At 42.6% G+C, this 14,885-nt stretch overlaps 1 protein-coding gene across 12 annotated transcripts in view; it reads left to right on the top strand.

Moving 5' to 3' along the window:
• The window catches only part of DLGAP1 (DLG associated protein 1), an 868,306-nt gene that overhangs the window by 795,060 nt on the left and 58,361 nt on the right, over positions 1–14,885 (top strand). For 9 of the 12 annotated variants that reach the window (XM_029921989.1, XM_029921987.1, XM_029921988.1 and 6 more), the window contains one exon: positions 7,784–8,157. In XM_029921989.1, the coding sequence (XP_029777849.1) occupies positions 7,784–8,157 (374 nt within the window). The remainder of the gene's footprint in view (positions 1–7,783; positions 8,158–14,885) is intronic. The other 3 variants (XM_029921991.1, XM_029921990.1, XM_029921998.1) reach the window with 1 other exon arrangement.

Raw genomic sequence — 14,885 nt, 5'->3', positions numbered from 1 at the left:
ATTTTTTTTTTAGTTTATTCATTTATGGTGAGGGGAGAGGCAGAGAGGGGACGGGGACAGAATCCCAAGCTGTCAGCACAGAGCTCAAGGTGGCAGTGGGGGGCACAAAGTTGGGGGGTGGCTAGATCCCACAAACTGTGAGATCATGACCTGAGCGGAAATCAAGAGTCGGGGGGGGGGGGGACGGGGCCACCCAGGAGCCCCATGGACAAGGCGTTTAACGGAAGGTTCAATGGTGGATGAAAACAGGTGGTTTGGGTGAGGGGCCTCTGAGTTATGCCAACTCCACTACTTAGTAGTGTATAAATTAGGCATTTCAGTTACCTGCCCTGAGCCTCAGTCTTACCATCAAGCAAATGGGGATAGCAAAAGCTTCCTGTGTCATGAGACCATGTCTATTAAATTCTTAGCACAGTGTGAAACAGAGTAAGGATTCACTCTCTAGTAATTTGGTTGATCTGATGGCACATCAAAAGCCTGGACTATGGGCCACCTGCTAGCTCAGTCAGTGAAACCTGCGGCCTCTTGATTTCTGTGAAGGTCAGGATCTCTCAGTTCTTGGGATGTCCAGCTCTGCACTGACAGCTAGGAGCCTGCTTGGGATTCTCTATCCCTCTCTCTCCCCCTCCCCCACTCACATACATGCCCACATGCGCGCGCGCGCTCTCTCTCTCTCAAAATAAATAAATAAAAATAATAATAAAGAGTCTGGACTAAAGGGGCACCTGGTGGGCTCAGTTGGTGGAGAACATGACTCTTGTTCCTGGGGTGGTGAGTTCAAGCCCCCTGCTGGGTGTAGAGCTTATTTAAAACACCAAAGTCTGGACTAATGTTCCATCTTATCATCTTTGTTTCCACCTGTGTTTGTGCTTTTATCTTGTGAAGGACTCAAGCCAGACACTGGTTTGTCTGGCACTGGGAGGGGGAGTCCAGCCCATGGAGCCTATCACTGTGGGGAGCACCACCTCCAATTCTTTGGCAGCTCAGCACTTCTGGGCCTACGTGAGGTGAAGCAGCCCCAGATTTCTCTTAGTAGCAGCTTTGCCCTCATCTGTGCCAAAACGCATTCCCAGGATGCCAGAACATTCGTCATTGCTACCAAACAGCCGTGTTGGTAGCTCTCCCTGGCCTCTGCTCTTGGCTGCCCTTCCCTCTCAATGGGTCTCTACTTCTCAAATTCTTTTCTAGCTTTTGTTAATATTCATAAAACCACAGAAAAGAAATCTTGCCATCAACTTCAGGCCCCCATCAGATGGTGATACAATTTTTAATTTATCTAAATATTTTTTAAGTTTATTTTTTTAGTAATGTCCATACCCAACATGGGGCTCAAACTCAGACCTCCAAAGTCAAGAATTGTGTGCTCTATCCAGGCGCCCCAGATGGTTGTACAATTTTGATAACTTCCCAGCCAAAAGATGAACTGGTCTGCACTAAACACCTCCAGAGACCAAGAGCTCACTGCCCAGCAAGGTTTCCATATACTACCTTTGGACAACGGATGGCTCCAGAATTACGCTTAGTGCCTCTTTGAGCTCTCACCTTTGCCATTTCCCACGGGGCCTCATAGAGAACTAGTCCATCCCAACTTCTACACAAGAGCCTTTGAGATCATTGGAAATTCTTCTGTCTTCCTTCTTTTGCCAACTAAACATCTTCTTCCCTTGACCCACTCCTCATAAGATACGGCTTTTCTTTCCTTGAAGCACTCTGCAATCTCCCCTTAAAGAGAAGAGCCCAGAATGACATGCAGCACAAGCTTTCCATTGTTCTAGATGTCACACTTGTACCCATACACCCCCTCTTCAAAGTAGACAACTGACCTGATGTTCAACCATAATCTTGTATTTGTGCGGTAGTCTCCTTATGTCCTAAGTTTACATCCTTCCACATTTCTTTTTTTCTTTTGGCCTCTTCATGTCATTCTGCTTTCTAAAATAACCCGTAGTTTCAAGTTATTTCCCTAATGTGTTCTTAATCCTATGCGTACCACCTCTGCCCTATCCACTGAACGTACAAATGTTTTCTGTCAGTGCTTCTCAGACCATCTCTAGTGATGGACTAGTTTGTTTGTTTGATGTCTGATCTGTTACAGATCAATATTTTGGTAAAAATGCAATAAATGAATCACTGGAAAAAGGAAATTTAAAAAATGGGCCACCCCAAAATAAGCCGCCATTTTTTTTTGTTAGAGTCAACCCAAGAGATAGTCTTTAGAATGTCGTTCAAGTTTCTAAAAGCCTACTCTTCCATTTTCATGGCATGTCTCAGTTTACATTCATCAAGCGGTTTGTGAATGGACACCTGTCTGCACACCACACTTTGAAGAGTGCCACTCTATGTACACAGGTGTGCTAGAAATGCTTAACCACTGGCTCTCTAAGGCAGGGGCAGGACTTCCTAATTTCCACTGTGTGAATATACACAGCAAGGTTACTTTCAAGCTATCAATGAAATGTCATTAAACACAGACTTGGGAAGAGATTTGCACAATTATCTATCAAGCTGATAAGAGCCAGGTCCAGCCTCCCCACTGTTAAACCCATTTGATTGTTTTTTTAAATCTCCTTTTGAGGGTTTGTTAAACTGTGGTTGGCTGGACCAAATCACCCAAATCGGAAAAACTTTGCCCTCAGCAGAAACTAGAGTGTAGGTTGACGCAGGTCTTCTCTCTTTGGTGGTCTTCAGCTCAGTAAGAGCAGACCATCTGATACAACTTAGCAAATCCAAGATTGCTTTGACCATGACTTCTACGCAGAAGCCTGCCACTACTAAAGGCAGATCAAATCACAGCTAGCTTTGTGGTTAATAACGTCTTAGAATCATTTGTTTACATCAAAAAGGTATCTTGGGGTGCCTGGGTGGCTCAAGTGAGTTGGGCATCAGACTTCGGCTCAGGTCATGATATCTTGGTTCGTGGGTTCAAGCCCTGCGTGAGGCTCTGTGCTGACAGCTCCTGACAGCCTGCTCCCAATTCTGTGTCTCCCTCTCTCTCTGCCCCTCCCTCACTCCTCTCTCTCTCTCAAAAGTAAATAAACATTTTAAAAAAGGTATCTTTTGACTAGTGTACAACTTTATGTATATGTATATTTTGGAATTCTTTTGTTGTCCTTTTGTGGTTTTGTATATAGTTCTCATAAGCCTGTTATTGTATTTGAAAGAGTTTCTAAAATTTAGTAACCAGGAAGTGCTAAATAATTCCTCAATGCAGCTGTATAGTATGCGACCCATTAGCTTGGCCCGTCAGAATGTATTATTAACACCATAGAAAACATAGTTTGATCTTACATCTGTTTTGTGGCCACTTGACACATGTGTGTTCTTTTTTTATTTACAAAAAATTTTTTGATGTTTATTTTTGACAGAGAGACAGAGTGCAAGTGGAGAAAGGGCAGAGAGAGGGAGACACAGAATCCGAAGCAGGTTGCAGGCTCTGAGCTGTCAGCACAGAGCCCCATGCAGGGCTCAAACTCACAAACCACGAGATCGTGACCCAAGCCAAAGTTGGACATTTAACTGACTGAGCCACGGCGCCCTGGCACATGTGTGTTCTTGATCACAAAGGACAAGCAGAGCGATAAGAAAGTTTAGGTGTTTTTTGTTTTTGTTTTTCAGAAAACCTTCACTACTACAAAAAAAAAATTAATTACTGGCACAGACCTTCCCAAGGCTTTTAACACTAGCAGTGTCTTTCCATGCAAATAGAGACAATATTGAAGAGTCCGCTAGAAGCCGAAATAGGATAGGAATTTGTTCTGTCTCTCTCTCTCTTTTTTTTTTCATCTTCTCTTTTTCTTCTTTTCCTCCTCTCTCTCCCCCCTCCCCTCTTCCTCCTCCTTCTGCTCCAACTCTTCCTCTTCCAATAATTTCTTAACTTAATATAAAAACCGGTCTCTGGTCTGTATGGTCTGCAGTATCCTCTGGATGAAAGTTATGTCATCAAAATATGTAACTTTGCTTTTGCTGACTCTTCTTATAAATGGGAGTCCTTTCACCCACTTTGAGGTGGGGTAGTAAATCATCAGGATCTAAATAAGGGGAAAAATAATTTTATTTGAAATGAACAAATAAACATATCAGGCAAAGAAAAGCAACAATAATGATGGTTAAAATATTAACAGTTTCTTTTTCTTTTTCAAGTTCCAATTGAATCAAAGAAGTACTTGCATTTTTAACCACCGTTTTGAGAATGTTGCTCTCAAACAAGAGACAGGTTTCACTTATGGTATATAAGCCACTCATTTTCTGTCTTGACCAAACAAGATTTATTTACTTGTGTTTCATCTCCTTGAACCTCATTCTACTGCACCCTCCTGGCACTCAGGCTCTAGTCCAGTGGATTCTAAATTATTTGTGGTGGGGGCGCCTGGGTGGCTCAGTTGGTTGAGCATCAGAATTAGGCTCAGGTCATGATCTCATGGTTTGTGGGCTCAAGCCCCACATCAGGCTCTGTGCTGACAGCTCAGAGCCTGGAGCCTGCTTCAGATTCTGTATCTCCTTCTATCTCTGCCTCCCCCACTCACACTCGCTCTCTCTTGCTCTCTCAAATAAATTTTTTAAAATTTTTAAATTATTCGTGGTGCTGAACGAGTAGAGTAGAATCAGGGAAAAAGATAATCTTAGGAGAGAAAAGAATTTAGAGCCCAGCCTGTAAAAGCAGGAATGAAAAATACGAGGAAAAAATTGGGGATTTGGTTGTATGTTTCTGGAGAAGTCTCTAATGCAAAAGAATTGGGGCATGAGAAGAAAGGAGGTTGTGGGAAGTGTGAGTTGTGTCTTGAATCTCCTCTCTTCACTGGCAGACATTGGCATTTCAACTTCTGTTTGATAATTGATGGGTGGTTCTTCTTTGAATGTAACTCTGATAACTCTAGCAGAATTGCACCAAGCTCCACACCAGTAAAATCTCATACTGAAGCCCCTCGAATATCCCACCCCAGCAAACGAGTCCCGTCTTCTGTTCAGCTCCCTTACTCGAGGCGGGGCAATCTCACAGTCTCACCTCCTAGGGCACTGGGGCTTGGCCAGCCTATTGAGGAAGCCAAGACTGTCCCTGTCCAATCTAACCCTAGTGGATTTCTAGCGTTGCTGCCACTATCCTGCAGGTCCCCGATGATCAAAATACTTAGTTAACCCTATTGATCTGGAAGTCCCCTTCCAACAGCCAGCAGATGGCACCAAATTGCAGTTGGCCCTGGGGAGTGTCCCCAAACCCTGTCACCACACTGGAAATAATGGGACACCCTCCTTTCTATATGCCCCATATCACACTTAATCACGTCATGGCAAGATTTCTTCTGTAAATCATGGCAAATGAAATCATGCTCTACTTGGCGGCATTGTGCAGTTTTCCGCACTGGAGGAGGAAGCAGGGTAGCAAATGACAGGCCGTGAACAATCCCAAAGATTAGACATTTCTTTGTTAGAAGGTGGCATTTTGCTTCTTTGGAATATGAGTGGGCCGAATGTCCTGAGCATCCATTTTCAACAAAATAATGACTTCACACTGTAAAGACTTGTCTTAGGAGAAGTAATAAAATGATCTGGTTTCACTAGATTCGAACAGAGAGATTGGTTCTATCCTCCTTATGGTCTTCAGCCCCGTCTGGTCTTCCAGTGAGTGACTAAGACTCAGCATCACCCTGAGAGGGGTTATCCCTTCAGACTCTCCTGGGAAACAGGAGGTAGCTCCCCGGCGGGGGCGGGGGGGGGGGCAGTGCGTGACGCTAAATTGGGTGGGGTGAAAAATCACCACCGCACGCATTTGCACACTTAGCCCAGGCCTCCCTGGAGCCCAGTGGGAGAACCTGAGACCAGGCCGTCTCTGCTCCTGGCTCCGTCCCTTGCCGGCGGACACTGTGAGCCTCCACTGACTGCATTACCTCTTCTGGTGCCTGAGCTAAAACCTGTGGACGTGGGGCTGGGAATTGCTGAGTTCTGTTCAAACTAAAGGATGTATCGCTCATGCACTAAGTGTAGGTGGAAGGCTTTCCCCGAGGAGCCTATGGGTAACTGAGTGGTGGCTACGTTTATATTGCTTACATCCCCCCACCTCCAGAGCATGTATGACGTCGTGATGTTGTATCAGGTGATCCCCAGGAAAGAGCAAAATATTTTTATCCTTATCTGTTTTATAGCTGAGGAAATTGCTCCAAATCACAGAGCAGTGGAAGAGCAGCACAGCAGCATAGGATCCTTCTGGTTATCCTTCTTTATAGGACGCTTCCTTTCAGTGGCCTCAGGAAACATCCTAACTATTAAAGCAAGTATTTCATTTAGGGAGACGGGCCAAGTGGCAACTCAAACCAGAGCTGGGATTGTGTGGTGAGGAATCGCCCATCTGGTGCAACAGAGACTCTTGTGAGTGGAAAACGCATCGCTATGGGAGGAGAAGGTGACGGAAACATGATAGTTTGAATCATTTTTTTATTTTTCAAAGCTTTTCTTTCTTTGAGAGAGAGAGAGAGGGAGCAAATCCTAAGCAGGCTCCCTGCTGTCGGCGCAGAGCCCCATGCAAGGCTCCATCTCACGAACCGTGAGATTATAACCTGAGCAGAAATCAAGAGTCGGTTGCTTAACCAACTGAGCCACCCAGGCGCCCCAACATGAATCATTTTTTAAGATGACTTAACAAAAGTCTTTATTTTTTTTTCAATAAAAAGTATATGAATTTATTGGAATGCGTTTAAATATCAAATAATAAAATGTAGTTGTCTGAGATGGTAGGAAAAATAAAAACAAAAGTCTTTAGGAAGCTGGTTAGGAATTGTTCTTTTCTGGCAGGGAATTCACTTGAAAACCTTAACATTCTTTTTGATCTGTATTTTATGCATCATGCTCCACAAATACAAGGCTGAAAACCAGTGTGTAAGAGGTCTTCATATAATCTCAGAGTTAGAGTCAGGTGGTTGGAGAGAAGACCAGAAGCTACTTCAGCCAGAGCCTCGGGGAGGACCTGGACTAAATTACACAGGTCCAGAAAGGACACCTTTCTACACAGACTCAGGCCCCTGGGTTGATTAAGTTGCCTTGAAGGACAGACTTGTAGGGCGTAGGCTCAGCTAAGCCACCCCCACACTTCACCTCCCAACACAGATTTAGAAACAAGGGAGACTTGTGTGCAGTGTACTCCCTCTTAGAAGACAGTTCTGTTCCGAAACAACAATAAAAAGATTCTTCCAGAGGAAGAAAGGAAGAAGGAAGGAAGGAAGGAAAGAAGGGAGGGAAGGAGGGAGAACGAAGAGGGCTGGAGGGAAGGAAGAGACAGAGACAGGAAGGGAGAGAGGGAGAGGCGGAAGGGAGGGAGAGAGAAAGGAAGAAACCAAGTGCCACTAAACACAAGCTCCAGGAAGCTGACACAGCTGTGTGCCCCCCGCCCGCCCCAGTGCACCCCACTCTTGTTAGGACTAGATCACACTTGCTCACAATTCTTTGCTTCCCTCCTTCCTTTTTCAATGTTTATTATCAACCACCGCAATCTTCTCCAATGAGTTACCTTGTTTAACCTTAGCTGTATTTAATATATTCCTGAGAAGGCAGCCACTACCCTGGGCTTATCTACGCAGTCTTTTTCCCCCTCCTCAGTCTCGTGGGCCTGTCACCTCACAGGAGGCCCAAATATCCTCTTTAAGCAGGGATCTCACTGACTCTATCAATGGACTTGTTTTCATGTTCAATGTCTCCGTGTGTTTCATGTGCCCTGATTTCCAGTGGATGCTAGTTACAGTACAGAAATTAAAACCCACACAGAAATCACAGTGTCTTTGTTTTCACTGTCTTCCAGTGTCATCTTGCATTACAACATATAAGAAGACACCACCTCCAGTCCCACCCAGAACTACCACGAAACCTTTCATTTCTATCACAGCCCAGAGTAGCACAGAGTCTGCCCAGGATGCCTACATGGACGGACAGGGCCAGCGAGGAGATATTATCAGCCAGTCTGGACTGAGCAACTCCACGGAGAGCCTGGACAGTATGAAGGCTCTGACAGCCGCCATCGAAGCTGCAAATGCCCAGATCCACGGCCCTGCAAGTCAACACATGAGCAACAACCCTGCCACTGTCACCACCACAACCACCATAGCCACTGTCACTACAGAGGACAGGAAGAAGGATCACTTCAAGAAAAATCGATGCCTCTCCATTGGGATCCAGGTAACAGCTTCCCTTTCTGTCCTTTGAAATAGGGACCCAAAACTGAAGAAATGTAACACTCAAAGTATTTGACCAATAGAGCCATCCACGGGACCAGAGTTTCAAATGATTGGCTCTGGAACTCCTACGTTGTTAAACGTGACTTTAAAACTTATGAAAATATTTTGTCTGCAGGCATTATCAGATAATTTTTGTTCTCTAAATCAAATGTGTGACTCAAAGCATTAGGATAATTGAACAAACACACACACACAAACACAAAGTACCCTTAATTCCTAATGCACATTTTGATTCTCAAAAAAGGAACAGACATCCAAGAATGATCGGGTAATGGGTTTGTGTTACGGTATGTTAACAGTATTGAGGAACCAGATGAGAACAAAACTGTGAATCACTGCTCATACACGGGGGAGTGAGGGAGAGCAAGACCAAAGTGCTTGGTCGTGTAGAAAGTGATCACTCACACCACAGCGTCATGAGCAAAGAATGTGCATTACTTTCAGCATAATTGTTGGTTATTTAATCATGCATTTCAAAAACTGGTAGATAATTCAGCAGCTTCTCAGTTCAGCCCAGTGTTTTCTGCTGCTCAGAGATAAGATCAAACCGATTCTTGTTTTTCTCATCTGTTCAGCTTGGCTTACCCAGCTAGAAATTTCCTTCTTTCAATGGAGAAGAGTCATTCTTTTCTCCCTTTTTTGTTGTGCCATATCATGCAGGTGCCCTTTGAATAATAACTTCCTGACATGGTGGCCAATAAATCTATTCACAATGAACCAACTCTAAGGCACATCTAACAGCCAGGCATGGGGTAGGTTTTCAGAACGATGATTTATTTTCACAGTGCATTCTGCAGGGTGCACTTCTAAAGGGCAATTAAGTTTTGTCTAGTAGCAATGAGTCAAATGCTTTTTTTTTAATATAACCTACAGGTTACCATAGCACAAGTTGCCAAGTTTCCTAAAAGAACTTGTGGCAACGGTGCACGGTTCGAGAGGACACAGCAGGAGGCATATGCCCAAGCCAACCTCACCCCCATGCCTGCCCCGCCTCCCCCTAGAAGCTAACTGCCCTCCTTACTGCCCAAAGGCTTTGAAGGAGTGGGAAGAGCAGAGGCCGGCACTCCGAGCTGTCCCAGGAGAATGACGTGACCTTCCTGAGCCGTTTCCTTAACTGTCCCCCACAGGGTTATTCTGAGGATTGAGTTTACAAATCCCAGCTTCCTGTGGGGTCCAGAATTTCAATTTGGGACGATGGACAAATTCTGGACATGGATGGTGGTGACAGTTGCACAACAATGTGGATGGACTTTATGCTGCAGGGACTGCACACTTAAAAGGGGTTAAGATGAAGAATTTATGTTATATATATTTTACCCAAGAGAAAAGAAAAATAGACCTTCCTTATCTGGCACATAGCTGGCACCCAGTCATGTTACTTTTCTTCTACTTCCTTAATGTTCAGTTTCTTCTTTATTTTATATCATTTCTCAATAGATTATATATTCTTCTGGCTCAAAATTCAAAAATTATAAAAAGGCATTCAGTGACTAGTCTCTCTACCATTCTTATTTTTTTTAACTATTTATTTATTTTGAGAGAGAGAGAGAGTGAGAGAGAGAGAGAGCACGCACATACAAGCAGGGAGGGACAGAGAAAGAGAGAGAGAATCCATGGGACTTAATCCCATGACCTTGAGACCAAGATCAGAGCCCAAATCAAGAATCAGACACTTAGCCGACTGAGCCACCCAGGCACCACACCAGCCCCCGCCCATTTTTATTTAATAGCCCATCAGTTCTCTTTGCAAAAAGAAATTAATATAACCAATATTTCCATCTCGATGCAGACCTATTTTGTGCATATCCAAGAAAACATATATCTTAATTGCTCCCCTTTTTTAACCAGATGTTAGTATATACCTCACACTATTATAGATCTTGCCATTTTGCACTTAATAATAGCATATATTAAAGCTAATTTTTGGGGTACCTGGCTGGCTCAGATGGGAGAGCACACGACTCTCAATCTCAGGGCTTGAGCTCGCGCCTCATGTTGGGTATGGAGATTATTAAAAATAAAATCCTAAAAAAAAATAGAAATTGTTCATCATTCTGACTGTTCATTTTATTTAAAAGCTTCTATATATCTATCCGTCTTCATCACTCCCAGGTCTACCTGTTGGTCTCAGAGGTTTTTCTCCAAATAATTCTTACTCAGAATAAAGCACTCATATGCATGAGATCCATCATATATTCTTGTTATTTTCACCTTGTAAGATGGAACTACTCTGAAATCCAAACACAATGTTGGGGAGAAGAGTCTTGTTTCAGAGAGCATCCTGCTTCCTAAATATTTGAATATTTTAGTGAGTGGAAAAATTGCTCTAACTCTTGCTCCAGTCACTGTTCACTACTGTAGAAATTATAGGGAAGCACCGGGTACCTGATATGGTTGTCTCATTTACCCTCACAACAACCCTGTGCGTACGGGGTACTATCATCTCTACCCTATACACGCAGACACAAAGAGGTTGAGGAACTTGCCCAAGGCCACACATCTTATGTTGACAGAGCCTAGATTAATGTGACCATGCTATCTATACCCCTTCTCTGACGGAGAACAGTAAATAAGTAAAAATTCAAGATGTAAAATAGTCATCAAATTTCATTACACTTTTATCTAAGTTAAATCCTAATCCCCAAAATATATGACACCAGTGTCTTGGACTCTTTCCCACCATGTACCTTTCTCTGTAGGGTCAGAGTTTCCAAACCTTTCCCAATATTTTGAATTTAATCCAGGCCTAACAGTTAATATTAAAATCACTTACTTTGCAACCTCTGTGAGTTTAGGCCAATTACATAATATTTCCGGTTTCCTCATCTGGAAATTGGCAGTAACAGTCACTATTCCACCGGGTGCTTTATAGGATGTAGTAAAAATGGAATGATATAACATATGTAAGGCCCTAAGTGTAGCGGGCCCAACAAATATTAGATTTTTTTTTTTTGAAAGAGACAGAGACAGAGTGTGAGTGGGGTGGGGCAGAGCGAGGGAGACACAGAATCTGAAACAGGCTGCAGGCTCCGAGCTGTCAGCACAGAGCCCGAAACGGGCTCAAACCCACAAACTGTGAGATCATGACCTGAGCCAAAGTCAGATGCTTAACCAAATGAGCCACCCAGGTGCCCCAACAAACATTAGATTTAGTTGTTATTATTAATCCTACTTCCCTTAAAATCATAATAGCCAAATATGCTGAAATTTTATCATCTGCCAAGGGCTTCCTTAATACAAATAAACCATAAGCATGTGTATTAAAAACCTTAAGATGGGTAGGATGAATTTGTAGTCTTGGTTCCCCTGCTGTTGAAAATATGATTTTAGAATATCTTGAAGTATGTGCCTTTTTATAATATGGCTCCAAAACTCAAGTCAACTACTTGATCTGGTGCTTTCTCTGGTGGTTTAGTGCTGGGCAGATGGAAGAGGGTAACTGGTAGCTTCAGATTTTGAGCAACGTTGTATGCCTTCTAAAAAGTCAAGGATAACGTTAAGGGTAATTTTTTCCTTCAAATTAAAAAATAGGTAATATATCCATATGGTATTGTTGTAAAGGATTCATTAAGTATGAAAGTATACAGAACAAAATATTCCGTACTTCTTTTTTTTTATTTTTTTTTTAACATTTATTTATTGTTGAGAGACAGAGCACAAGCAGGGGAGGGAGAGAGAGGGAGACACAGAATCCAAAGACAGGCTCCAGGCTCTGAGCTGTCATCACAGAGCCCAATGTGGGGCATGAACCCACCAACCGCGATATCATGACCTGAGCCAAAGTCAGATGCCTAACCGACTGAGCCATCCAGGGGCCCCATGTACTTCTTTCTACTTGCTACTTCTGATTCCTACTCCCTTCCCCAAAGGGAGCCATTAGCAGCAGGAGTTTACACCATCTTTTAGTCTCTCAAGAGTAATCTTCAGCTACAAATGAGTTTCACATAGTAGCTTTAGACTTAGCCCCTCCACCTCTGGATGTTAGGTTGTACTTCCCTCCATGATCATTTAACTTATGCTGTAAAACAATCTAAAATAGCTTTAAGCCTAATCTTCACATTATATAACATGTGATTGTTTTCTCATTCTCTGAATTAAAAATAAAAGAAAATTTAGTTATTTGAGATTGCGCTCCTAAGATTTCCTTACTTCCTGTAATGTCTGTCCAAGTATACAGAGATACATGCTATGCCCCACGTAAAGCAATGTGTCTGACTGCCAGGCTGAGTGAACTATTTTGGAATGATAGAAACCTAGTGAGTTGTTACTATTAATTAAAAGAAAGCCTTGAGAAAGAAAGAGGTCACATCATTTCTGATTCGTAATCACTGGACTTAGAACAATGAAGGAAAGCGGTAAGGATAGTACTGATAATGAGCCTCTCCTTGACCAGACTCTAGTCAGGCTGCTCTGATTTCTCCTCCTGACGAGGCTTTGACTTTGATCCTGTGTGTCCATCTTTGCGTTGCCCCATTTTAGTGAGAATCCTGTTCAATCAGTTTATCCCCCAGATATCTGATCATGTTCCTCATCCTCTGTCACCCCCCAGCTGATGCATCCTGGCCTGCCTTCCTCAAGGACCCTGTGAGGTCATCATTTATCCCTGAGGCTTCCTTGCTGCAACTTTCCACCCACTGACAACTCCTGACCCTGCTTCTTGGCTGTAAAGTCCCACTTTTTCTTGTTGCATTTGGAGTCGAGCTCCGTCTCTCTCCCCCACTTCAAATCCTTCCGTGGCCCCTCTGCCGATCACAATGGTCTCCCTGAAGAAAGTGTACCTCGTCATTCCTTAACAAGTGTCATGCATAGTTTTTTCTTTAGGCATACTCAGGATATTCAGACTTTGTAAACTTTATTTTGATGTCCTTGAAATCAGAATCAATGCATATGCAGGAAGAGACTTTCAGGGAGACATAGCTCAAGTTAAAAATTCCAGAGATAATTTTAATGGATTCCAAATAGAGAGATATTATAGTCATGATTCCCAACTATTATGCATTAAAACTAAAATTAACACTAAGTAGATTTTTAAAAAAAAAGCTAACATTTGAAACTATTAAAAAATATTCTAAATACATTTGGTTGAAGGAGAAAATTCGAGATTGTTGTGAAATAGATGATGAGAATCCTATAAATCATCACTATGGTTGTGGCCATAGCTGTGATCTCAGAGGAATCCATAGCCCTAGGTTCTTCATGGTTAAGCAAGAAATATTGCAACATAAAGAAAACATTCAACTCTCAAAACCAGAAAAGAACAATAAATTAGGAGGACTTATTAATGATGAAAGTAGAGATAAATGCATTGGCAGACAAAACACAGCAACAGCAATAACAGCTAAAGTCAGATTGATACAAAATTGGTTCTTTGAAAAGGGACAACAAAAATCAACATTAGAAATGAGAAAGTCTTTTTATTTATTTATGTTTATTTATTTTGAAGGAGAGAGAGAGCATGAACAGGGGAGAGGCAGAGAGAGAGGGAGACAGAATCCAAAGGAGGCTCCAGGCTCGGAGCTGTCAGCACAGAGCCCAACACAAGGCTCAAACTCATGAGCCATGAGATCATGACCTGAGCCTAAGTCAGACACCCAGGTGCCCTGAGAAAGCCTTCTTAAAAATACCTGCGTGGCTCAGTCAGTTAAGTGTCTCACTTCAGCTCAGGTCATGATCTCAGCGTTTGTGGGTTCAAGCCCCATGTCAGGCTCTGTAGTGACAGCTCGGAGCCTGGAGCCGGCTTCAGATTCTGTGTCTCCATTGCACTCTGCCCTTCCCCAACTCACACTCTGTCTGTCTTACTCTCAAAAATAAATATTAAAACACATTTTTAAAGAAAAGAAAGTTATAAAAATTATACAAAATTCTTGTGTCAATTTTAAGGTCAAAATAAAATAGACATATATGTAAATTAGTAATACTAATGTAAGAGGAAGTATAAAACCTGGGAGAAGAAATCTTTTTATTTTCAAATTATTTTTATGCTTTGGGTTTTTTTTTTTTTTTGAGAAACAGAGACAGTGTGAGCAGGAGAGGGTCAGAGAGATGGGGAGATACAAAATCTGAAGGAGCCTTCAGGCTCTGAACTAGCTGTCAGCACAGAGTCCCCAACGTGGGGCTCGAACCCACGAGCCGTGAGATCATGACCTGAGCTGAAGCCGGACGCTTAACCAACTGAGCCACCCAGGCGCCCCTGGGAGAAGAAATCTAATAAGCATAGAATATATTGCCAAATAAGGTAAAAAATACACTTCTCTGAAATGGTATACACTAGGAAAATTCACGGAAAATTCCCAACATTCAAGAAGCAAATAATCTTGTTTTATTTAAAGTATTTAATAATAGGAGCATCTGGGTATCTCAGCAGGTTAAGTGTCTGACTCTTGATTTCAGTTCAGGTCATGATCTCACAATTCGTGATTTTGAGTCCCAACTGTCAGCACAGAGCCTGCTTAGGATTCCCAGTCTCTCTCCCTTTCTCTCTGCCCCTCCCTCATGCTTTCTCTTTCTATCTCAAAATAAACATCTTTTTAAAAGTATTTAATAATACAAGAAAAATATCAATATTCTCAATACATTTTATCAAATAAACATAAGTCTGGAGGTGCTTGGGTAGCTCACTCAGTTGAGTCTGACTCTTGATTTCAGCTCAGGTCATGATCTCATGGTTTT

This window comes from Suricata suricatta, chromosome 14, assembly GCF_006229205.1.
Source record: "Suricata suricatta isolate VVHF042 chromosome 14, meerkat_22Aug2017_6uvM2_HiC, whole genome shotgun sequence".
NCBI classification, from domain to species: domain Eukaryota; kingdom Metazoa; phylum Chordata; class Mammalia; order Carnivora; family Herpestidae; genus Suricata; species Suricata suricatta.
Note: the sequence above shows the minus strand (reverse complement) of the source record. Positions and strands in the feature narration are given on the sequence as shown.